Source organism: Nelusetta ayraudi, unplaced genomic scaffold (assembly GCF_046127955.1).
Source record: "Nelusetta ayraudi isolate G7.1 ecotype Tasmania unplaced genomic scaffold, CSIRO-AGI_Nayr_v1 ptg000022l, whole genome shotgun sequence".
Lineage (NCBI taxonomy): Eukaryota > Metazoa > Chordata > Actinopteri > Tetraodontiformes > Monacanthidae > Nelusetta > Nelusetta ayraudi.
The window spans coordinates 5,787,548-5,813,581 of NW_027466072.1; the positions used below are offsets into that span (position 1 = coordinate 5,787,548).

Here is a 26,034-nt window from a genome sequence, read left to right on the forward strand (position 1 = left end):
TCTTTTATTCATTTTTCCTCATGTCACTGGGGGATGGGGCTGGGAGTCGGACAGCGTCCCTAAACATGTATTCTGCGAATCTCCTTAATTAAATAGTAAAATAAGGTGGGATGTTAAAAAAAAAGAGTAATTTTTGAGTAACGCTAGACTGCTTTGTGCAATGATAGTATTTCATTACAATCTTATCGTGTTTGCTAAATCCTGCAGCTCAGATTAAATTTAAGCACTATTTCAGTTATAAACTTGACATTTAGTTGTGTATGAATTTATTTATTTCGTTTCGAAAGAAATAACTTATTTTTTTCACATGATCATAGTTTTCAGACACATACTTATTCAAATAACTTTTTCCACACACTTGATTTCCTGCCAGAAATCAAGTGTGTAGTACATGTTCCCAAGAGCGCATGCGCCGCGGCGGTACTTCGGTTGCTAAGCGCAGAAGAAGAAACTGTGCGGTCGGTCGGGATGGATGCTACTGCTGCTGTCATCGCGCCGCAGACTCACTGACCGCGGCGGGTTTGTACTCGACATTTGAAGCCCCGGCAGAGCCGATAAGATGGACGACAACGCCGAGCTGTCGCTGACTATCGCTCAGATCGTGCAGCGCCTCAAAGGAAGCCATTTACACTCGCAGATAGAGAGACAAGCCAAAGTGAGTTAGTCCACAAGCTAGCATCCGGCTAACTCTGCGGGACAGGTTGCCGTCAACGGGGCTCGAATGTCGTAAAAGAGTCAGTTTTCAATCTGAAATTAGCCAGATATATCATGCGTGGCACATTATTGTCAATATTATTATCGTTTTTATATTATTGCTAGATACCCCTTTAATTTATTTACCCCAAATATTTTAGGAATGTTTACATCAACCTGAAATAAAATTGGAGTCCCTTAAAGATGACGTACGCAGTTTTCTCAAAGCATCAGGTATGGTTTCATTATTTCTCCCCAGTCTGCGTTAGGTGAAGTTTTCCAATTTTACCTTATCACACTTCTGTGTATTTACAGGGTGGGAGCGAAAGCTGCAGAATGCTGTTTACAGAGAGCTGCTTATGTAAGTTTCACTCAAGTTACTCATGCATTTGACAAACTATTGTTGAACTTAAACAAGACTAATGTCATTTGACGCGGATCTTCTTTGGTTTGCTGCTTCTTCTTCTTTGTTTTGCTTCCAAATGTGGTTTATTTGTTATTTACAGAAATTATAGATGGAATTATGTTAATTGTAATTAATAGATGTTTAATTTGAATTGCAGGTCTTGGTGTCCAGTTATATTGTTGTATGTTGGATTCCATCATCTCTTTTAAGTGTCTAAACAACACAGATTGTTGCTGAAAAAATGTCCATCCTCAAAGGAGTGTGGTCAGTTTTCCAGATTTAGGTCTAATGAATCTTTGAGTTGTTCCACATTTCCAAAGAGTCCACTCCAAGACGCTGACGGAATGGCTGTAAAAACTGTCCCTCCTCCATCCTCTCTACCTTTCAGATGAAAACATCCCTGTTTCTCTGCAGGCTTGTGCTGACACAGGAGGCCTCGTAATGCTCTGCTTTCAAAGCAAGACAAGCTGTATATTTAACATGGGCTCATTCCTTTTTCGCCGTTAGTCAGCCCGACACTCTCCTGTAGGTGTTTAGATTTTGTCGAAGCGCAAAGATTATTAGTCACACAGTATGCTTAAAAGAGGAGAAGACACAAGACCACTGTTGGATCTGACTCATCTTGAGCTGTGTGACGGCTCATGTTACATTCTAAAAGCCTGCTGCATCTTTCCTCAGATCTTCCCATCTTCTATTGTACTATAACACTCCTTCCTCTTCTTTTTGTTGATCCCAGACAGTTGCCCCAGAGCCATCCGGCGGCTCCTCCCGAGCATCTCAAAGAGCCGCTGGCCTACATGCGCAAGGCGCAGGTCAGTCTGTCGGCTCTGATCTCCGTCACACCTGCCTCCACTACCGATCTGAATCTCTGCTCTTTCCTGCAGTTTCACAGTTGTTGTTTTTCTCAGCTATGCATTTGTATTATTTGCAGCCAAACGTTCCCCCGTGTTCTGTGTGCTCTCTCACACAGGCCAGCTGGGAGAAGCGCGTCCTCAAAAGCCTGAACAGCATGAGCAGCGAGCTCGACGTGCCTCTGGCTCGCATGGTACCTCAAAGCCTGTCAATCACACCTGTCATTCCAACAGCTCCTCGTTTTTTTGTCTTCCTTGTAATGTGGTTGTTTTTTCACAACTGTTTAGCGAATTTCTGAATGTGTTATTGCCGTGACTGAAATCGAAAGGATACAGAGAACGAGTTAAGCCGCGTCGGGAAAGGCTTTGCAGTGTTTTTGTAAACATAGTTTGATGGTAAGCAGATACCAGAGGCAGGGATCTTTTTTATCTTGTGTTTTTTTTTAATGCCAACCAAATTTGTAATCAAAGAACCGTAGTTTCACTTTGACACAATTCAGACAGGACCCTGTACAGACGGCTCCTCTCTCCGCCCACAGAGGCCTGCAGCCGAGCAGAAGGACCTGGCCAGCAAATGGAACGAGATGGGCACCGATGAACCAGGTTTCTGGATGCCACTGTTGCCTTCCGCCTTTTAGGATTTATCCCTGTTGACTTTTATTCTTGTTTGCCCATGGTTGAGGCACCGTGAACATATCCCCAAACTGGATCTGCCACTTTTGTGTGTGCTTTCGCGCTGTGATCAATCACCCCAAGGTTCTTTGAGGTTCTGGCTGTGCAGCAGCAGATGATTATTAACCGCTGAGCTTCTCCAGTGGAGGAGCTGTTTGTCTCGAACTAGCCAAACTGTTCTCCAAGACAGGACGCAGCAATGTGGTGTTCAAACAATGCTATCGCAGCTCAGATGCATATACAAAACATTTAGGATAACATTTAAGATGTGCAGTTTTCCTGCTGTAAACACTGCTAACGGCGTACACAGAAGCTCTCCAGACTCCATGTGTGAATCACTGATAACAGGAGTCACTCCCCTCTCCAAAGTCTAAAATCTCTGGCACATTGTACTGCTGTGGGGGCGACATGGTCCTTCACTTTTCCTCAGCGTTACAAGAAATGTTCCTGCTTTCAGAGGGCAAGATCATCTAGCTAACAGATAGTTAGGTGTCTACTGCGGTTTTAGAGATGTGTTAATCTCTCTGTGTTCACAGATCTAAGTCGTTTCAGGCCCGTCTATGCCCCGAAGGACTTCCTAGAGGTGAGCCCAGTTTAATTTAATACTGGTTTATTCACTCATCGTGCAGACTAAAGCAAATAGTTCAGCCAGTGCTGCCAGCAGCTGTCCTTACTAGTCATTGTGGCAGGATCAAAATGCTTACATATACATGTTTAACAGCTACATAATCTGAATTTTCATTCTCTTGTTAAAGAAGGTAGAAAAAAAAAGTCACGTCATCGTCCGACATTGTTGTTATTCGCGCAGGTGTTAATCAACCTGCGAAACCCGAATCACAACAGCAGCGAGGATGTGGGCATCAGAAGCCACTGGGGCCTCATCCAAGTCCCGCTCAGTGTGCGGGACATCCCACAGCTGGTAGGTGGACACCAGGCCTCCAGAGTCCATGATGGCGACCCATTCATTTCAATGAAATTGCTCACCCAGCGCACACGCTGAAGAAGTTTTTGACTTCCGCATTAATGGGCCCATAGAGCATGTGCGGTAGTGTCACTTCCCATCATGCCTCTGAAACTCACATGATCTATCTGGCCAATCAGAATGATTCTGGAGAATCGTTACACTGGACACTGACGTTGTGACGTCACACTGGGAATAAACTCTTAACTGGTGATTTTATGGCGATTTTAACGACTACAAGACCACTGAAAAATCTACAATAGAAATACTTGCTATGAATCGTGTTTCAGATCACTGTCGTCCAGTGAGACGTTTTACAGGTGTTTATTATTGTATTGCGGTCTATTGGAAAAATGCTTTTTGGGCCAATGGGATTTTCTTGCTGCAGTACCTCGAATGGCCACTGGGAAAAGATTTACACTCTGCCATATTGCCACTCTGTCAGCCGCCAACAGAAAGCACGGTGGACGCAAAAATTGTGTGTTTCTGTATTTCAGAGAAAGGCTTACTCTGAGCTGAACCTGACCAAGGGCCAGTTGGGAATTGATGATCACGCCCACATTCATCCAGGTACGCACAAAAGTCTCATGGAAGTATCTCACAGCTTGGACACGTATGAATAGTTTTCTCCTCAAAGCACTGATGCTCTTCGCCATTTCCAGGATCAATTTTGTTTCCTGGCATCGCCAATAAAAGATGTATTAAAGTATTTTAGAGTCTCACAAGCATAAACTAAGATGGTCTGCAGTTCAAAAATAGATTTTAAATAAGATACATTTTCGCAGCAGTTAGTTCTTAGTTGTTCTCACTGCTACTGCTTACAAAACTACTAGAAAACATCACTAGTGGTTGTGAATGAAACAAAGAATATGATCAAAAGTTTTACATGTGAATAAAGATGCTGCACCACATGAAGTTGACCTCATCCATGGATCTGCTTGTCTTGTTAATAAATGAGAGATCGTGGCTTGATGTTTCATTTTGCTGTGGTTCACGATTCACTGGACAGGATGGCTGAATGATGCTCCTGCTGAAACAGTTAGTCCTCATTATCCCCATTGCACTCGTCATGTGATTGTTAACAAAGATGAAGCCTTCACATGATCAGATCCTGAACACTTCCTTCACTCTGGCACCGGGTTAGAAACACTGAGGTGATGGATGTGATCACCTGAAGACCGCTGACGTTAACCAGTGCGCCCGACTCCAAGTCAGCCCGCCGGTCTCGTCCTCTGCCTCACGGCGGCCTGCGTTTTCTCCAGCAGTATCTGCTGTCAGTCATCTATTGACATTGTTGCAGTCGGGTGTTTGGGCTTTAAATAGAGTCGTCTCCAGCAGACGCAGTTTCATTTGAAAATCAAAGGGATAAAATTAGCCTGGGAGGAAAGAAAAGTGCTGCGGATTATTGACTCTCCTGTTTTCTCCTATCTGCCCACATGCACACGCAGACCTGTTTGAGAACGACTATGTTCAAATTGGGAAAAAAGGTCAGTGTTTCCTGTTTCTAGATGTGGCTTCTTTGTTGTTACGATTGCACCCTGTAGGACACACTAACGCAGCTTGGTTCAGTGACGCATAAATTATAGTAACAACAAATAATGGGTAAATTATCCAAGGAAACTATCAGAGGATGACACGTAAAGCATTGATCAACCAAGGACATCAACCACAAGTGCGTAAGAAATGTAATATACGGTTAATATACATAGGAAATAAAGGACTAGAGTGATATCTACCAAAATAACATGCAATGCTGAGTACAATCTGTAAAAATATTTTTTAAAAATGCACTAAATTGTATCTTTTATTGTCTGGGAGACTAGCAGGGCCATCGAGTCACAGCATAAAATTAATACACAGCATAAAATTAATACAATTTAGTCCCTAGTACAATCTTTATCTTGATTAACACGTACTCATAGTTACATTAAAAGCGCCTTCACTGCTTCACTGCTTTCCTCTACAATGTTTCTCACTGTGGGGACCGCTCAGAAATAATCTACTAGACTAAACACAAGCTGGATTTTATTTGCAGAGGGATCACGGTGCGGCTCGCTGTCATATGACTGAGCTGTGGTGGGTTTATTTCAAATGAACTGCCAGGAGCACTGAGAGAGGATGTTTAAAAGGTTTGACTTTCCAGCACCTCCAAGCAAAGCCTTTGTGTGTCTCTGAATTAAAGATTCATGTCTGATCGGCGCACGCTGAAATTTAAAGCATTCTGCCATTTTGCAGACATGTTGAAGAAAATTATTTGAAGGATTAAAAAAAAGAAAAAAAACATATAGTGCTGTTTTTTTAGGTTCCTAAAATGGACCAATTTTAGAATCAAAGAGAAACATTTTTTGAGTAATGTGTGAGGTGGCAACCCAACATACAGTTTGCTCTCAGTTGTTTTAAGGAAATTTTGTCTCCGAGAAACCCAGTCATGCTAATTCCCTCCTAGAGTTTTACCCAAAACATAAATACAAAGTCCAAATTGGGATTTTGTGGGGAAACCAGAAAAGAGTGGAGCTGCCCGCTCGATGTTCAGCAGGTGTGAACTCTCCCAGCTGCACCCGCGGCCTCTGCACCACTGTTATGGATGACTTCACTGTTTACTGTACAGATTATATCATCCTGTCTGCCAAGCAGGAGCCTTTGTATTGATTCCAGTGGGTCAGATCAGGATTAGACTGGCCACCAGCTAACTGACCAATCGCTCCTGTGTTCTCCTACAGTGTGTGTAGTCAGTGATAGGAAACAGGCGCATCTCATTGAGAAAACCTTGCTGTCCATGTATGTTATTTTTTCCTTCTTTGACTTGGTGCAGTGGTGCAGGAGCAGGACAGTGCGGCGGCGCAGCAGTACAGTCGGCAGGGCTGCCCCACAGGGCTGCGGGCCGAGCTGTGGGCCCTCATCCTCAACTCCACCAACCAGCCGCAGGTGCGACGCGCACTTTACACACACGCAGCCAGGGGTGTACGGGGGTGGAGGCTGACACTATTTGTTATGAAGCAGGCGCAGCTGCGGCCTTTCCCAACACGGCTGTTTACTGTTAGGCTTTTCAGTCGCGGCTCTTTTTATCTCAAGTCCTGACTGGGAGTCCGATGTTAAAACCGAACCGTGGGCACCGGTTGACCTCACCAGCTCCTGTGAAACCCTCAGTTTTAGCCCCTCTGCTGTGTATTACAGCTGGCTGCGCTTCTGTCCACATGTTCAAACACTAAGGTAATCAAATGCCTGGCGATCCAGCACGTCAGTTTAAACAGCCCAGCCGCCTGTGCAAAATGCCAGAGTCCAGACTCTCCAGTTCGTCGCGGCGACGGCGATAAAACAAAAGTCCGGGATGAAGATTAGCGAGGGGACCCGACTCAGAGAGCAAAGGCAGAGGAAGGAACATAAATTGAAGCAGGCAAATGTACAGTGTGGCAAGATTAAATCAGAACTCTGGAAATAAATCTTCCTTTGTTTCAGTTCAGTTTTAGTTCTTTATAAAAGATAAATAATTTACAGACGTATCATCACCAGAAATTCATTGATGAATGTTTAGAAATACTAGATTATTTTCTGGATTCTGCTTTAATGTCGGAATTGTTGTCTGTTTCAGGATGTGATGTATTACGAGCAGCTCACAGCCGGAGTCATACAGCACGACCTGCTAGTGGACAACCTTATCTATAAGGTACACTCCTGTGCGCTGTATTGACTCTGTTCGGGCTGCATAAACAAAATAATCCAGAACTCGTACAAACAAACAGTGACAGTTGTGAGATCTTAGTTCCAACCCTAAAATATTTACAGAGCGCAACATAAACTTATGATACAAAGGTTTTGTGTCCTTGAAATATTTTCTGATAAGGCATCTTGGTTTACATGCGTTACACTCCTTTGGCTTCTTGCACACTCAACATTTTGTCTGAACTTTGCGGAGTGATAACGACTCCATCTGAAATCCCTGCACCACAGGATGTGAAGCTGACCGCCAGTAACGACGACTACTACTTTGTGTTTGAAGATTTCCTCTATCAGGTTGGTGTCTCTCGTGTCTCTCAGCCCTTTGGACTTAAACAAGACATTTTTGTCTTATAGCCTTAAATAGCCTCAACTAAATACCCCATGCAGCCACAGCAATATAAGGCTGGCTTTTGAAATAACCTTTAACGTCTTGTTGAATTATGCTCCGCACCACGTGGATCCATCCATTGGAGTATTTGCCCAGGAACCCGAAAATCTTCTCTATCAAAGTTGAGAACAGTAATTGGGAATAATTGTTATAACTATGAATAAAATATCAAAAAAATGTAATACACACACACACACACACACACACACACACAGGTGCGCATACCAGCTCGTTATCGTTAGCTGCTCTGCTCTTCACCGTTCTGTTTGCCGTTCACCGCCTGGGCGATAAACATGCGCTAACACACATGGCAACCGGTTTATTTCGCCGCTGGTGATGAGTCCCCCGGTCTGCGCTGACAAGTCACGGTCCACGGTAACTCAGCAGTGAGCAAAGTGAGAACAGAACGCAGCGCAGGTCAATATTGGTCCAATGTCAGGCTCGCTAGGCAGTAGCAAATGCACTGGTTGCAGGGAGAGTGGAGACTGACACAGACTGACATGGCACAGAGGGAAGTGAAATGGGAGGATACAAGAACAAAGTGTCATAGTGGAGAATCCCAATATTTAAAAAAATGAAAATCCTTTTCACACTAAATGTTATAGCTGTTTTTAAGAGCAGCTGAATTTCTTCCCCAAAGAGAAATCCATGTCTTAGAAACACCATGACTGTGAGACAGCCAAGCAACCGTTAAATTAAAACATGCAAAAACACTGAGTTGACACACAGAACACACCAATAATAACAAGCGGCTGCTTGTCTCATTGCATTCTTCGACTGCGACTGTAATTTATCTCAAGTGCCTGAGGATGAAGCGGAAGACACAGTGACGGTGCTGCGATGTTCAGAGGCTCCAGGCGCTTTGACTGTGCCGACGGGATTCGAGGCCATCACCCATCCCTCAAACACAAGGAGTGAAATAGTGACAGGTCTCCCCCTCACCACCGGTTCTCACTACTCATTTTTAACCTCTGTCTTGTCAGGTCTTGCTGTGTTTCTCCCGGGACACCACCGTCTTGGATCACTTCAAGTACAACAGTGCCACCCCTCCCAGATCCTACATCCAGGGTGAGAGGACACACACACACACACACACACACCCATCCATCATCATGTAAACACACTGGAGTGCCACTTTACACCAATTGATTCTTTGCTGTGTGTCTGCAACCCCAAAGTCACACACGATAGCAGTACTTGGGACACACACACACACACACACACACACACACACACACACACACACACACACACCCACCCACCCACTTGCTGTGTCTCCTAAAGTGTGTGTGCGTGCTTCTGTCTGACAGGGAAGGTTGGAGACGAAGAGTCCGCCATCATTTATCCTCCCAACGGTGAGCTTGTTGTTGCCTGTGCCAAGTTTCTGTCATATATTATAGCACAATAACTTCTTCTGTTGTTTTTTTTTTTTTTTTACTTTGTTTGACTGACACATCTCATCTGAACAGGTGTTATCCCTTTTCATGGCTTTTCAATGTATGGTAAGTATTTCCCACCCCTGTGTATTGGTCTGTCGCCATAACCCCTGCAGTCATATGAGCAGCTACATTCCCTTTATCAGTGCCAGGTGTTTTGAGCTGTAGGGGGCGAAGACACTAAGCACAGCTTGGCAAAAGTGGAAGTGAACTGTGCAGGTCGCCCTCCCTCAAAACTCATCACACAAACAGTCCAAGAACTTCAAACTCCAAAAACCATTTGCCAAAATGTTGAACTTTTTGAGCTCTGCTATAGAAGTTGCAGGAATTAGCTTGCAAGTAGTAGCAAGAATAAAATAAGTCTCTGGCCAGTGAATGGCCTGCAAATGAGAAACATCCATTCTTTTCACATATGGAAGGTCCAATATATTAGGTATGAAACTGAAGTGTTGAAATGTTTTTGCTGGAGGCTGTAAACAGGGTTAACAACAGAGCTTTTGGGAAATTGAGCCATGTGAGGCTTAGCCGTTTGCCTTGAATGAAAAATAAAGTTGTTTCCTGGGGTAGAATATGAGTGTCTGTTTTGCGTTTGTCGCTGCAGTGGCGCCTTTGTGCTTCTTGTACAACGAGCCCTCCAAGCTGTACAGCGTGTTCAAGGAAATGTACACCCGCTACTTCTTCCGGCTGCACTCCATCTCCTCCTCTTCATCTGTAAGCTGCCTCTTTTTCCCCCCCGAATTTGTGCACTGCTTGCGCTCGGGTCGTTTGCAATCTCACCACTTGTCTCTGCTTCCCTCCCCCTGCAGGGCATTGTGTCTCTGTGCCTGCAGTTTGAGCGGCTGCTGCAGGCCCACCTGCCTCAGCTCTTCTACCACCTGCGACAGATCGGGGCTCAGCCGTGAGTAGGCGCTGCTGCTGCTGCTGCTGCTGCTGCTGCCTCAGCCTGCCGTGGCATCCGCACTGTGGTGGCAACGAGCTGAATGTGCCACTCATGCACCGTTACAACGGCCAAATAGTGTCGCCAAGAGTCAAACATCTCAGTAGATTTTCCTAAAGTTTAAAGTCAGACACACCTCGAGGTGGAGTCCTGAAAGACATTTTGTCATAGATGTTAAAACAAATCATGAAAATTAAAAACTGCTTAGGGACTTTTTGTAAGAGATGGTGAATCTGGGGATATGTCATAAAAATAGAATTGCACAAATTTACATAATTTCTTTTTAAATATATTTTTATTAGCCTTTTCTTTTTAACAGAACAAAACAGCCATCTACAAACACAAACAAAATAGCATTTAAGGGGAAAAACAAACAAAATAGATTAAAAAGCTAATATAAAACCAGGAGACAGAGTTATTGGCAGACAGGCAGTTGAACCGATTGAAAGTCTAGAGTTTTAGTCATTGTGATGAGTTCTAAACGCTATTTAAATAATTTTTTAAACTTCAAAACTCTTGCTTTGCACATTTATGAGTAAACACATTCTGAAAAACCTACCTTTCATCTTTTATTATTATATTTTTGGCTGTTCTTCCTCTTAAAGTTTAATAAACTGTAGGACACGTTTCAACAGCACTTATCCTGTTTTTTGATAAGGCACTGCCATCATGTGGTAAAAAATTGGAATCACAATTTGTTGTCATAACGTAATGAAAACCAAACCAAGTCCTGGAACTTCTCCGTACTTTGTTTTCATGTCCTAGTTTCTCTTCTGTTCTTAGTCACATAATACGACTGCCTGTTGTTTCTTGTTATCAGACTGCGAATCGCCTTCAAGTGGATGGTGAGGGCCTTTTCTGGCTACCTGTCCACCGACCAGCTGCTTCTACTGTGGGATCGAGTCCTGGGATACGACTCGCTGGAGATCATCGCAGGTAAAAGCAACTGCTGCTCTTGCATTTGACAATATTAGAACCCGATTTACGCTTGTTTTACAGCCCTCTGCCATAACACTTCCTCTGCTCACACACCTCCCCCCTTCAGTCCTCGCAGCTGCTGTGTTTGCATTCCGGTCTGAGAACCTCATGGAGGTGACATCTCTGGCCTCGGCCGAGGTACGTCTCTGTCGCTGTGTGTGTGTGTGTGTGTGTGTGTGTGTGTGTGTGTGTGTGTGTGTGTGTGTGTGTGTGTGTGTGTGTGTGAGAGAGAGAATGACACCCCATTCCCAGACGTCTTCCTGTCTGCACATACTCCACTAAGTCTGTAAATAGCTGTTGATGAGCATCCAGTGCTTTAGTTGCCCAAACTTTTTATACGCGCTCATCGGAAAATTAAGTCAGAAAATTGGGTTACTAAAAAAAACCCAACTGGACATTATAGAACCCTCACCCTTGACATCAGCCTGAAGTCATGATCAAGTCCCACGCCGCCGTATGCCCAGTAAAAAGCCGTCTTCTTGGAAAACAGACGGCATTGCTTGGTGTGTCATAATGGCAAACAGTCAAATTCTTAACTCCCGCCCTAATTTCCATCTAATTAGCCTGCGCTCATAAACAAACATTGGTTGGGGCAAAACACTTCTTTATTTGAAGAAGCTTCTGTTTTTAACTTCAACAGCGTCTATTCAAAACTCAGAACGCCCAGCATCCCTCAGGCTGCTACAAAAATGAAGCGTCTTTGATAAGTCCCTCTATTTGATGCTGTGGTAGTCGCTTGGCAGCTGCTCTGTATATATTTGTTTAATTTCTCCCGACACTGTTTTGCTGTACTGCGACCACCAGCTGCAAAACCAGGATGACTTTTTCATTGCGTGTCGCTCAATCCACACGCAGGCCATTTAAAAATGGCAATTTTGGTTTTCATGCAAAACTCCCTCTCATCTTTCGTCAAAACTCCTGCCCAATCAGTGCCTTGCTCTGTGCTCTAAGCCCTTCTCCCTCATTTCCTTTTCTAATACCTTGTATAAATCTGCATTTCGATGTTGTTTGCTGTCAAGAATGGTTGTTATATTTTTCTCTTTGATGACTTGTAAAAAATATTCCGTCTCCTCCTCTGTTCAATCATAACACGCCATTTTTACTTGAAGTGAACTGGTCATGTGACCCCGTACGTCACCTCCGCTGACGTCTAACAGCGAAAAAAGTGTTTCCATGACACTTTTGTGATATACCTCTATATCGATACGTCTGAAAAACCACCTCATGAGAGCAGAAGAACCTATTAGGGATATTTGAGAGAGGTTTTTCAAAGTTAAGGTGTTTCCGTGACTATTTTTTTTTATTGCAATATTTAGGTTTTGCAGAATTCTAGGGGTAATGGAAACGCAGCTAGTGAACACTCAACACGTTTGCATGCGTTAGTGTGCGTAATTTGCATAGACCGTGTGGTGCTTGGGGTGGATGGGTTGAAGTGCTGTGTGACGCCTGACTCCTCCTCTCCAGACACTGGCTGACTCATCTACCAGCTGCCCCTGCAGAGAGGAGGACGGTATCATAACATACAGCTTCTTATCTTATATTTAGACCCTGAGGGCCCAGTGGTGAAATATTAAACCCCCGCCTCTAAACCTGATAGGACCCCTAAAATGAATCATCAGCTGATCCCAAGAGTTGGGCAGCGGTGTTCACTGAGGCAGCAGCGCTCGCTTCCTAAGATCCTGCATCATCATTATGTACTAGAGTCTTTTTTTAAGTCTTGGAATGTGCCTCTGGAGAATGTCGCGGGTGTGTGTGTGTGTGTGTGTGTGTGGGGGGGGGGGGGGGGGGGAGTAGAGGGGGGGGTGCTTTTTTGGCGCCCCCTGGTGGGCAAATGTAGAATGGGCCATGGGATTAAAGTCTTTCTTGTGTTTCATTTTTCTTTTTTTGCAGGCTGTCCTCGCTGACCTGTCGACCCTGAAGGTAATGCCACTCATCCAGATCTTCCTGTACGCCACGACCATCTGAGGAGCCAAAAAAACCTGTGTGCACGCTGTCTTCGCCACTTGGCGCGCGTCACGCTGACGCTATACATAATCCGCCAGGAAGCATTGCAGGTGACATGTCGCACAATGTTGAAGGAAAACGGGCATCCCACGTATCATCTCGCGCTCGTCCAAATGAAACCAACCGCCTCCTCAGTGCCGTTGAACCATAAATAGTTTATACCCTGCATTCAGAATGTAAAAGGAGCCCACAGAGGAGGACAGTTGATCCAACTCCAGGACATATGCTTAGCGGGGAAGACGATACTACACTTGCAGAAGCTGCCATCAGGTTACGAGTTGCGTGAAGCGGTAATTTTGTGAAGGGTAGCGTGCAGGAGAGGACGACACCAACATGCACGAGCTCAGCTAATCAAGTGCTAATTAGTCAGCACAGTTTATCCTGCTCTGCAGCCCCCGCCTGTTACAACAGCGTGATGATGGTGTGCAGATGAATGAGGGGATCAGACGCATTAAGGCCACTGGATTAGAAGCAACCCGGATGATTTCTGCTTTGATGAGCTGCTGAGTGTCTGGAGACGTTTCATTTGGCTGCTTTCTAAATCCCTTTAGATAGCCTGTATGTATTTATTTAACATTATGGTATTTAATGTTTAAATATTGCATTGTTTGCACCTATTTTGTATTGCACCAGACTAATATGCAAATATGTATACACAACATATATATATATATATATATGTATATATATATACATAAATAACTGTGTTCTTCCTGATGCCAATGCTTTCCTTTAAACACATTTTATTTGGTACTCAGACTTGGAAAAAAGTGTCAGAAATAAATGTTTTGTGGTGTTGCTTCTTAATGGCCATTGGGGAGAAACAGTCCTGCGAGACTTGAATCTTAAATTGTTGACTGTCTGTCGCTGCCTAAATGTGATTTTCGCATTTCCTCTGTGTGGCTGATGTTCTTTTGCATCGTAGGAGCACATGCCTCGTGCACTTCATGCTTTAAGGTCGGAAGCTGTGGTAATAAAGCGACACAAAATAAAGGTCAGATTCCATTTTCTCAACAAATTACAATGACACAGTGCCTGTGTGAATTAGATAGCTGTAGATAGACATAATTGTGATACAGAAATTCTTAGTATTGTTTTGGACATGCTCTATGAGGGTCCAAAGCACACAATGATATTTCTGTTTGAGAATATAGTTTACTCTTCACACACAAAGTTGCGTGAAACAAGTTAATTAGTGTGTGTCTGTAGAGTCACACACAGGGAATACCCCCGTCTTATGATCATGAAATATGAAATAAAATCCTTGGAAAAAGCTCGAGATATTCAGTTTGTGGGCTTTTGTTATGGAATTTATAGACAATTTAAACAGGTCATGCCAAAGTGATATATGGTTAAAATAGGGCATTTATATAGAAACATTCAGTGGTACTTTCTTCTTCGGAAATGAAAGTGATGGTTGGACTACATAACCAGAAAATATATATGTCAATATGAATGCAATATAAACATACAAATATCAAAAGACAAGATGGTATATGGAGTATTGCACAAAGCAGAGTAGCAGGGAGTAGAATTATGCTCTTACAGTTTTGATTGTTGAGTATAAATATAAATGGCAAAATAAACAGAAAATGTTTGCACTGAATAGAAAAAGCATTTTAAAATGTAGTGACGGAGAGTTCAAAAAACATAAATATTGTCTCTAGGTACTTGCATGAGCATGGAGCAATCTGATAGACGGGGAAGAAGCTGTTTGGTGGGGGTGGCTGGGGTCGGAACGGAGAAGGTGAGGTCTTCCTATGCAGCCGAGCATGTGTGCAATGTCTTCGCTGGGAGGAAGTCCCAGGGATCTTCTCCACTGTCCTCACCACTCTCTACAGAGACTTCCAGTCTGAAGCCGTGCAGCTCCCAGACCAGTCAGAGATGCAGCTCTCTTGCAGGCTCTCGATGGTCCCTCTGTAGAAGGTGGAGTGGATATCTGATATCTGAGCTCTAAATAGTATTTGATCACCAGAAGTGAGCCTCCAGGACATGTCTTTGCCTGCATTTGGCACCCCAGGCAGACCTACCGATCTACCAGAAGTTCAGATTTTGAGCCACACTTTCCCACCAGATCTGCTGGAACGAACACACACTGTTGAACAGTGTAGAAATGGCATAACTTGGAGATGGATTTTTATACTGAAATGCAGTGAGCTTTGAACTGTTCCTTTGATACGAAATAAATGTAATTTACTTCATAATGAGTTAAAAAAACAAAACAAAAAAAAACTTTAATTAAACTTGGACACAAATGCATCAGTTTGTGCTGCAATGCTGTACTTTTGAAACACAAATGCATCGATCTGCCTTCATAATAAAGGTGGAAGTAAAGGATAATTATATAATGAAAACTACAAATAAAAACAATTCGAGGCAACTTGGGACTCATCATTTTGATGCCGCTTTAATTCCCGCGTAGAATGCAATCTGAAGCAGCCAATCAGGCTCTGCCATGTTGGGACACTGCAGCCAATCACAACTCTAGGTCGCCAGGGAAAAGTCGCATGGAGCCGGACTGCAGAAACAATGAGGCGGCTCTCCTCGTCTCAGATGTGGGTCAATAAAACAGGGAAGTTCCCTGCGGGGATGATTGTGATAGTGTGGCCGGCGGGCGGGCCGGGACTCCCGCTGGCCGCCGCGGCTGGAGCCCCAAACACCGGGCGGAAGTGAGCTGCCGCTTGAAGCCGCTCTCAGCCGGGGGGATAACAGCTGGTCGAACCGCGGCCGTGCCGGACGACCGGCAGCTGGGGAATATTTATTTATTTATTTATTTATTTATTTATTTAAGTTGCCGTCACAGCCAGCAGCCATATAGTCCCACCCCTCCGTGATGTCACCCACGCCTTTCATACCCACTTCCGGCCCGCTGGGCTCTGCCTCCCCCGCCCGGTCTGCATCATCAGCCGGCAGAGCAGCTACCATGACGCGAGGAGGGAGATCCAGTATCAGCTGCGAAGAGCTGACTGCACTGGAAAACTTGATTTAGACGGTGGGCGGCGTTCGTCGGGAAGCGGAGCAGAGCCGTTCTCCCAATTATTTATTAATATTATTGTCATTTTTCTCTGTCATTCGCGACGCCTCGGGCTTTGCCGCTGTGGAGCAGCGAGCCAGCCGTCCACTATGCTGAAGCCGTCCCCGGTGCTGGTGTTGTGTCCGTGGGAGTGCGAGCAGGGCTGCTCTCTCCCAACTCACCGGCCTACGTGAGGATTGTGAAGCGGCTTTACGTATTGGATATCCTGGATTCATTTTTCTTTCTTTTTCTTCTTCCGGCGTACTATAATTCTGAGGGAATTCCTTCAGTGTTTTTTTGCATGTGTGCCGCCGCTGCTGCTCGGCTGCCTGCGGTCATCACACGTCGCCTTGTCTCCTCACCGTCTTCTCCCATTATTTTCTGTGTTCGTTCTTTCTTTTTTGGGGGGGTAGAAATCGGTTAAATTTCCGCCATGGGCTTTCGTCCCGTTCACCTCGGAAGTTCAGCCCTGGTCAACATCCAGCCGAGCCATTAGAAGCTTCCCCGGTGTGTCTTCATTAATCTGGATCTCCTCTCAAAGTTGGCTGACCCACCATGAACTGTTCTGAGGCCATTTTTCAGCCCCCTGTGAGGTTTTCTGTGACAGCAGAAAGCCGCCTTGCCAGCTAATGTACAGCAGGTGTTTCCCCCCCTTTTTTTCTCAAGCTGGGGGCATTTTTTGGGGGATTCTGCGTCTTTATTTTCTAAAAAAGACACAATATTGATCATTTCCATTTATACACTTTCTACTCCCTGTGGTTTTCGTTTTTTTATTTTTTACCCTCGCCTACAGTCCTACAGGATACGAAAGACTTGTTTTTCTCCCCTCACTGGTACCACCATGAGTTGCATCCACCGGCTGCTGAATGCATTGCTACGTGGACTCGTCATCTCTGCGGTACTGGGCTCGGTGTGCTCCCACTCCACTGATCTACCCAGCCAGCCGTCTAATGCTGCTGCTGCTGCTGCTGCTGCAAGCGTAGCCACAACAGGTAAGCCGCAAGCCAGCCGTTCGTGGCTTTAGGGGGGAATGGTCTCCTCCCCCCACCTCCTCCTCCTCCTCCTCTTCCACCACCACCTCTGTGTGGCTCTTCCTGGGGGAAGCCGGGGGAAGCCCTGCGTCTCGCTCGCTGGGAACCGACTGTCTTTCCCTCCGTCCCTCTTCCCATCCATCCATCCCTCCCTCCTGCATCGGCCGAGGAATGCTTGACATGCCAGGAATGCGGGCTGCATCCACGCAGATGCTGCGATGGTTATCGCAGCACCTCCATGTTCCTCATGTACCCCCCCCCCCCCCCCCCCCCATCCCCACCACCCTCGTCCCTCCGGTCCTGTGCTATGACAAAGCAGCGGGTTGTGTGCATAATTCACAGGTGAGCCTCTGTGTTTACGCTCCTCCCCAGGCAGTTGCCTTGGAGGCCACAGGGCCACAGGTTGACTTTCTATCTGGAAACACCGCTATTGACATAACCTAATGGGGAGAAGCGGGCGAGGGAGGGGGGAGGATTTCCATCTATTTGCATCTGTTTCAGCCGGCCGGTGTCTACAGGGTGTTCGCTTCACCCTGAAATCAAGGTCGTTCGCTGCAACACATGGATTTTTCTGAAAGGAGGGTGTGGGATTGCGTGCCTTGTGATCAACGATGGAAGGTTGCTGCTCATCTCTGATGAAAAGTCAACATTTCCATCCTGCCACAGTGCCTCGATTGACGTCAAAGAACGATGAATGTGTTTTTCCGAGCTGCGGCTGTCCTGGAAGTCGTTCAGAAATGAGTTTGTTGTTCCTCAAGTCAGTGATGACTGAGAGCCTTCCAGGAAGATTCTGACAAAGTGGGATACAGATATTGTTTTTTTTGTTGGAAGCAGATTCTGTGTTAAATTATATTACGCTTTTTGTTTTTTTAAGGATTAAACAAAGATGGCTGTTGTCCTTGAGTTGGGCTTAGTCTTCATGCTAAGATCAATTGAGGCTTAATTGGTATTCTTAAAGTAGGTAGAGGGAGAGTAGGGAGAGAAATGTGCGCCGTCTTTCATCAGGTTTAGGCATTCTCATTGGTCCGTGCTGGTCTCATGGCGTCAGTCATTTTCAATGATATCAATGATATCATCCTCTGTAAAGCCAACTTGATTATATTTTACAAAGAAAGAGCAACAGGTTTGCTTCTCGGCCCAGTTGCACATGTTTGTTTGGTGTACATTCTCATTTTAAAAACAAGCACCACACCACATCCTGGTAGTTAGAGACACTCGCTATAACCTGTAGCAGGTTTGTGTTTGCAGCAAACTGTACATTAGCATGAATTTGCATCTTCTTTAAAATACAGAAAATGTGACATTTCAGGCAAAATCATTTGAACATTGTTTGATTTGGACTTTTTATGCTTTGGGCTACCTGTGTAATATTTAGAGTCAAACTCCCACCTTCATTCTAAATGCTGGCAGCCTCAGCTTCGAGCTCATCTCTGTATTCAAAGCCATTTTATCAGGCATTTCTGCGCCACGCAGTAAAACTGGGCCCAGACGGCTGTTAAGCGCTGGTGGCCGACTGTTGACATGCGTTAGGCACCTTCCGGAAGAAACAACAACAGCGTTTTACAATATTGATTGGCCACTTCCACGGCAACGGCTCACTGCGCAGTGTGAAAGTGGGCGCTGAAGGGACGGTGCGCGGGACTTCATATAGTGTCAGTAAACAAGAGCGCAGCCTTCCCGGCCTCCTGCCACTTCCTGCAAAGGTCAGCTTCCTTTTTACCCAGCGGGCCCAGGATAAACGCAGGGCAGGGGCTCACGTTTGAAACTAATTTGGATACAAAGCCGCTGAACAGAACGCTTCCCTGGTGCCTTTCTCTCTAATTTAGGGTTGTAGGGTCCGACATATTGTCATTAAAACAGAATGGCTTCACATTAGCAGCTGTGGGGCTCCTCTGGTGAGCAGCTGGAACATGTAGCAACATGTATAGAGGTGAACTTCTGTTCTGTTTAGTACTGTATCTAAATGGCGAACCATTGTAGCATCATCCCTTCATGATTGCTAATCCTGGTTGGTTAAACCTTATTGACGCTGTTTGATGACTGTTAAAACCATTGTTGAAGTAATGTGGTTGTGCCGCCCATTTTAATAAGGAGCATCGACATATTCCTATTGTTTTTCATTCATTATTAAAATACAACTTAGCACACCCTGTCAACAAATATGTATACACAAGGTTGGTGCAAGTTCCCATCAGGCACGTCATGGAGTCACCATGGGCTCCCACGGTGTTATTGAAGTTATCTAGGGCTGTGGTGGTATTGCTTGCTGCTGCCTAAAAGTGGCTCACAATGTGGCAATAGCATCTCCCATTGATTTTACACTTGTTGTAAGTGATGCCATTTTTAAATCTTGTGTCTATGTTGTGTTTTATTGTGTTGCTCATATCGAAAGGACCAACTAGCCAGAAAACTTTGTTTGTTGGAATAAAATGTTATCATGACAAAATATTGGGTTTCACTGTAAAAAAGTTTTTAATGTAACAGAGTTCTGATGCTGTTGGTTCTGTTGTTATTTTTATGCTGCGACAACGCTATGCTGACGCACGCGGACACTAGTAGTGACTCAGAAGTACATTGAAGCTCCCCTGTGTCCCTTGTGTGCAGTCAAAAAGGGAATTTGTGTGATGATAATGTTAACTGATGACTGAAAATTTGAAATGCCGTAAAATCCGTCGTCTGTTTTCCCATTTTTAGACCCTTTATTTCATTTTTATCAGCAATTTGGCTGAGGCACATTGTTTCATTACTTTGCAGTTTTAGGTTTTCATCTTCTTCAAGTTGATCATGTAAAAACCATCACATTTCCTCTCGTACACATACTGATCCATCTGGAAGTCCAAGTTGGTGCCTCCCAAATGAATTCCTGCCGCCAGGAACTTCAGCACCTCCTCCTCCTTCATTTGAAGGACATCTTGACCTCTGGACATCGTGACCACTTTCCATGCGTTACGAGTGAGTTGGGAGAGCACGAAACAACCTTCAGTAGCAGAAGGTGTTCACTGAGCACTCCCCCCAATCTGTCGTTGATACACACATTTAAGACACATGAAGGCATTTTGTTCACTGGGCCTCAAGGGACGGGATGCGGTTTTAACAGATGGTGAGTGAAGGTGTCGTCTGTTGATGCTGAATAATTCCCGACAGGTCTTTGAAAGCGTCGCCGTCTGGAAGCGGAACGATCTGAGAACCTCGACAGTCACTGGGGGGTCAGGGGTCTTTTGCGCTGCTCCGTCTCGCTGTTTTGACCTGGAATGCGCGTTAAAGGGAACAAAGATGTTCGATGGATGTGCTGGATGCAGATGAGCAGCCGCACGTGACTTCCCCTGCGAGTCTCTGCGGGGAGAACTTTGCATGCTGCCGTGAAACTCACTCTGACACCTCTCTGCTCTTTGTTCCTCATTGTGGGCCTTTTTCTCTTTTTTTGAAATTAATTAATTAATTTTTTTAAAGTTTTAAGTTCTGACTGATTGCTGGATGCTGGTAAATCCATTTGCACGCAGAGCTGCACAGCCCATGAGATCCTTCCCCTCGTGTAAAACGCAACGGGAAGCCATAAATTACGTCGGTGCATTTGGACGCTCTGCGGCAGAGATAAGACGTTTTGTTAAGCGGCGGTGCGAACGTGGCCGTCGCCAGTTTTAATGGCGCTGTGTGTATATGTCTGCCTGCCGTTTCCACAAACAAAGCCCTTCCCTCTGGCCGAGGGGAACATGACATTCTGCTGTAATCTGCCTGCCGGCTGCGCCGGCGTTGCATAATTTGCAGATGCAGAAAAGTGGTCGCCGCTGATTAAAATTCAGGATTGGGATGAAAAAGCACACGTGGGACGTTCCTGCGTGTCGGCTGTCACGCTTTGCGTTTTAAAAACCGGCATCGTTTCTCGACTCCTTCGTTTTTTGCAGGCAAATCAGAAGCCGGTCTGCTTTTTGGGCGACTTCCTGCCGCTGCCAGTGCGTGTCCTCCGCTCCATGGAAACCAACGCAGCCTGGATTGAGGGAAGCCAGGCTCCTGCCGAGGTTTTTTTGTTCGCTTCAGAGGGGCTAAAATTAACGATGTGCGGTTTTCCATTCAAGTCGTCCATCCGCCTGCTCATTGATGTAACAGGTTCCGGTTATTCCGGGCGACCCGCTTGACTTTAACGTGAGTAATTGGCTTTTATGTAACAGTTTGGACCCTTCAGTGTCCGCAGGCTGAGCTGTGGGTGCAGGGATGGAGAAGATGCGATGATCCACGACCTGAATCGCAAATGCCTCTGTCGTTTTTTTTTTTTTTTTTTTTTGCTTTTTGTCTTTTTTGAAATTCCTCTTTTGGTAGTTTTGGGTATTTTTTTTTTTACAAGTTTGAACTCAGCTCCCAGGACCTCCTTGTTCATGTTAATCCTGCACACACAGGCTGTGTCTGGTGGCGGCGTGCAGCAGCTGGCAGGGCCCAGCCAGTCACGCAGGCGGCGCCTTAGTCGCTCGCAGATGTAGGTCACTGTACTCAGCTGTGCGCTGCTTCCTGCTGTGCGTGGCCCTCGCGGTACAGTAGCAGGGCTGCGTGCTCGCCTAGCATCCGGAGGCCTCTATTGTTGAGCAGCAACGGCGCCCCCCAAGGTGTCGCCATTCAACACACACGCACGCACGCACGCACGCACGCACGCACGCACGCACACAGAGCCCCCCTGAGCCAGCAGCTTATGGGCTGCTAGCAGGGCCCCACGTGATGAAAACACAGGTTGGCAACAGTGCACACAAAAAAAGAACGTGTTTGATTTGATATAGATTTTTTTTCTCTGAGTTTCTGCACCGTGCTGGACAAACAGCAGCGCTGCAGTGGTTTGCCAGCTGGAATTTACCAGAGAAAATGCCTCAGTTTGCTGCTCAGGCTCATCAAACGTGAGCATTAACCTCCTAACGTTCCAAACGACCTCTGTTCCGCCGGCTCACGCAGCTCTGAAGGTCATTTTTACAGTGTCTGAGTGAAATCCTCTCCTCGGCAGCGGCGCCACGGAAAGCGGCTGCTGCTGTGATAATACTTTACACCTTAACGCAGGAAGGAGTCCTGGCTGCGTCCTTCACAGGTGCTGAGAAATACCAGCGACTGACTGTGCTGCCTCGCACCTCCTTGAAGGTGATTGTTGATTGGCAGGAGGAGGAGAAGAATTAGATTAGAAGATATTATTATTATTATTATTGTTATTAATATTATTATTATTATTATATAAAATAATAAATCAAATTGTCTTTATTTTATGTTTTTGATTTATTTTCTTACTCCTGTGGGGTTTCAAGTGAGACGCAGCCTGTGGGAAGTGCTCCCCTCCAGTTTCAGGGACTTTCCCTTGGCGAGGGCACGTGATGCTGAGACCTGGGCACCAGGGGGCGAGGAGCGGTGTGGATTTCTTTGGCATGCCGCTCCCTCCCTCTCCAGTGCGGCCATACACCTAATCCTGCTCGGCCGTGTGCTCATGCTGCCCTCTCGGTGGAGCACAACAACCTCACACTTGAGTTACCTTAGAGCTGCAATCATCAGTGTTAATCAGTTCATCAGTCATTCTCCCTTGCAAAAGTATTCAACACTCCCCCCCCCCCTCCCACCCCCTGCCCTCTCCTTGTTGTTGATATCCATATGAATAATTGTCCTCCTCGTCCTGTCAGGGGTCTTTGTGGCTGTTTGGATGACAGTCAAAACTGCTTCCTTTCACTCTCACTTGCTCCCATTACCTTTGTTTACAGAGCATTTGTGTCCAAAACGTGAGAACGGCCTGTTTCTCAAACAGGCAGTAATGAGTTGGGTGAAGATTGTTTTAGGGCTTGGTTGTTTTACATAAGTGACTGAGTGTGATGTGATGCTGCTAATCCCTCTTGGGAGCGGAACCGGTTATTCCAGTCCTGCCGCTTCTGTTTCAATTAATCTTGAGACATGGATTCATTTCCAATTACAGCAATTTGAGTCCATTTTCCAGAGGAAATTCTGAAGACCTGCTTCACTGTGCGGAGACACTGCTAATCCGTCTCGGTGCCGCTAACGGTAGCACGTCCGGACCAACAGGTGGCTCCTGGGTGGGAGGGGCCGCTCGACCTTCTCTTCAAGGGAGCCAAACCAGGGGCCCAGTTTGTGTTGCACATCAAAGCAGCCGACGCCGCCAGAGCGACTTTGGTCGAGTTCCACGGCAGCCACACCATGGATGTATTATAACCGATTTTTCCCAGTGGCCACTCGAGGTACTGCAGCAAAAAAAAAATCCCATGGTCCCAAAAAGCATTTTTCCCCATAAACCGCAATGCAAAAATAAACACTACTGTGAAATGAAAAACGTTTTTGCCGTATGCCCTGGCTGAGCAACTTCATTGAAATGAAAGGGCTGCCATCTTGGAGTCTGGGGGCTTGAGCCACACGGGCAAACATTGTGGCGCTCTGTCCACACTTCATTTGTCCTCCATCGGGGGCAGCAGCGCTGGAGCGGCCCGTTTTTGCCTGGAATCGCTTTGGCGGGTTTACATTCTACCTTTGTGCGTTATTAATCCTTCGGGTTGCGAAGGAGTTTCTTTGGTCTCACTTGTTGAGAAGTACTTCCCGGATCCACCCCTGTTGAATTTGCCTCGTTGCCTGAAGCGTCTGTGTATGTGCGTGTGTCTGTGCGTGCGTGCGTGCGTGCGTGTGTGCGCGCGTGTCTGTGAAAGAGTGGGAGAAGCGTCAGAATCCAGTCGAGCAGGAAGGGAGAAGACAACCAAACCTGCTGTCGGCTCTGCAGACTTTCCCGTGCTGCCGCTGTGACCGTATCTTCAAGTGGCCCTTCTCAAGAAGGACTCACGCGCGCATCAGCTTGTTTTGATGAGCGTTCAGGGTTTAAAGGTAGCGAGTCGGAAGTTTGAGCAGGCTGTTCTGTGTGGTGGTGAATCCTCATCAAAGAGCCTTCGGGCTGACGGCAGCACGGCAGATCCAACCAGATGTAAACATAAGTCGTCACAAATCTCCCAGCAGGGGGGCTTCAGCTTCGGCTCACTCTTTGAATTGCCTCTCCAGCCTGCTCGTTTTGAACTAGCAGCCCCCCCCGCCCCCCTCACTCCCAAACACCCCCACTCACTGTTTTTATTATGGCTCAGGTTTTTTTTTATTTTATTTTTTTATTCATTTCCTTTGGGATTACAAGGTGTCACAGTGCAGCAGTGAAAGTGACACGGGCGGTTCTGAGCAGCCCAGTTTTTAAATCCACCTCTTGTATTTTGCTTGATTTTGGACAATTTCTTCATACATCTTTTTTTGGGTGGGGTGGAGGGGGGGGGGCTGTGGGGAGGGGGTATTGAATAAATGAAAACGCAAGCAAATTGTGGGCCATCAGCTCCCTTCAGTTTCTATTTCAACTGATTGGTCAGAACGATACCCCTCAGTTTTATTTCTGTTTGTTTCCCCTTCCTGCCCTGGTGGGTTTCCTCCCTCTCTGTTTCCATTACAGTTTCTCGCAAAATAAAAGCGATAATTCTAAAATTTCAACAAAGTACAATTACGATTTGCAGGTGTTTCCATTGAATGGTGTGAAGCGCAAAAGCCGTAATTCTCGTAAAATCTCGTCCCGCGAGACCCCATTTTCCCTTCAAAATGTCTTGTATAAATCTGCATTTCGACGTTTCAAGAATGGTTGTTATATTTTTCTCTTTGATTGCTTGTAAAAATGTTCTGTCTCCTCCTCCGTCCAAACATAACGCACCATTTTCACTTCAAGCAAATTCACGTCTAGGGACGTCTAGGGACATGAAAATGTTTCTATGACACTTTTGCGATGTACCTCTATATCGACACGTCTGAAAAACCTCCTGAGAGCGTCAAAACCTTTTAGCCATATTTAAGAGGTTTTTCAAAGCTTTTAATGCGATATTTAGGTTTTGCACAATTGTAGGGGTCATGGAAATGCAGCTAATGACAGTGAGCCCTCACCCTGTCATTGATGCCTGTCACTCAGCCTGTGGGAAGGTCTTAACTCTCAGCTCTTCTTTCCTGAGGCTGTGACACACATGAGGAGGCTTCATCCGCACTGAGGTGATCTGACCTACGTGTTCCGAATGCTTGTCGACATAACTTGCACTAGAATATTTGTATTTTTTTTCAATGTTAACTTTACCATCAGCTGCTTTACTCAAGGGCAGATTGTTAAGTGACTGCATTAAACCAGTGCTCGGCCTCCTCCTGCCTTTTCATCTTCTCCTCCTGCAGCATATATCACCCGCCGTGTTTCAGGCTGTTAATAAAGTATCCTGCCATGTCCGGGCCGCGGGTAGCTTCTCCTTTTCTGGAAGTTTTTGGATCCGACACTCCGGGCCTCCAAACTGTCTTTCTTTCTTTTCTTTTTTTTGCTCGCTGCCTCTTCTCACCATGTGATCTGTGGCATAAGCAGCGGATTATGGTGCCCATTATGGTGGGTTAGATGAGCAGGGGATACCCTGTTTTGGTGGGAATGACTGTGGCTGAAGATGAACAGCTCCCCTGTCCCTCACTTCACCTTAAATAGAACTCTGGAATGCTTTCATATCCTGGGTTTTAGTTACTGAAGGTTTGATTAAATTAAGTGCAGGAATCAGAACCTTCTGTGATGGAAATACAGCATTGCATAAAGGATGGAAAACTGTGTGAAACTGTGACCCGGTGTTCTTTCTGGGGGGAGTTCAGACAGCATGACGGCTACCGATTCAGTAATTTAATGCCCGACCCTCCTGAAAGGAACACTGCAATCATATTGGTTAAAATACATTTGCGCCACAAGATCAGACTTTAGTTTTTAACAAACACTTTCCTGAAGAACAAACACAGTTTCAGTTTGTTTTGCAGGAAGGCCAAGAGCCTCCAGGACAAGAAGAACAAGGAGTTTATTTTAAAACTTTTCTTTGGTGGTAGAAAAACTTCCATTGGGATTTTTGGGGGATGACTGAGCACAAAAAAAAACAGTTTTTGCTGATCATCATACTGATCT

At 45.6% G+C, this 26,034-nt stretch overlaps 2 protein-coding genes across 5 annotated transcripts in view; both read left to right on the plus strand.

The window, feature by feature from the left end:
* Nucleotides 1-452: 452 nt before the first annotated feature.
* Nucleotides 453-14,844, plus strand: tbc1d19 (TBC1 domain family, member 19). 3 transcript variants are annotated; one of them, XR_012926850.1, is made up of 22 exons: nucleotides 453-655; nucleotides 855-927; nucleotides 1,009-1,054; nucleotides 1,836-1,911; nucleotides 2,070-2,144; nucleotides 2,490-2,553; nucleotides 3,159-3,205; nucleotides 3,431-3,541; nucleotides 4,081-4,153; nucleotides 5,032-5,070; nucleotides 6,396-6,508; nucleotides 7,173-7,247; nucleotides 7,532-7,594; nucleotides 8,672-8,756; nucleotides 8,999-9,043; nucleotides 9,158-9,190; nucleotides 9,726-9,835; nucleotides 9,931-10,022; nucleotides 10,882-10,997; nucleotides 11,107-11,177; nucleotides 12,930-14,013; nucleotides 14,724-14,844. XR_012926850.1 is itself a non-coding variant. In XM_076028382.1 (21 exons), the coding sequence occupies exons 1-21, from the start codon at nucleotides 560-562 to the stop codon at nucleotides 13,002-13,004; spliced, it is 1,578 nt and encodes a 525-aa protein (XP_075884497.1). In that variant the 5' UTR covers nucleotides 453-559; the 3' UTR covers nucleotides 13,005-14,322. The 3 variants fall into 3 exon arrangements, 1 of the variants encoding a protein (XP_075884497.1); XR_012926851.1 differs by lacking the exon at nucleotides 5,032-5,070; XM_076028382.1 differs by lacking the exon at nucleotides 14,724-14,844 and having other exon boundaries at nucleotides 12,930-14,322.
* Nucleotides 14,845-15,845: 1,001 nt separating this feature from the next.
* The window catches only part of stim2b (stromal interaction molecule 2b), a 29,675-nt gene continuing 19,486 nt past the window's right edge, over nucleotides 15,846-26,034 (plus strand). The window contains exon 1 of one of the 2 annotated variants that reach the window (XM_076028381.1): nucleotides 15,846-17,048. In XM_076028381.1, coding sequence (XP_075884496.1) covers nucleotides 16,898-17,048 — 151 coding nt within the window. In that variant the 5' untranslated portion in view covers nucleotides 15,846-16,897. The remainder of the gene's footprint in view (nucleotides 17,049-26,034) is intronic. The other variant, XM_076028380.1, reaches the window with a different exon arrangement.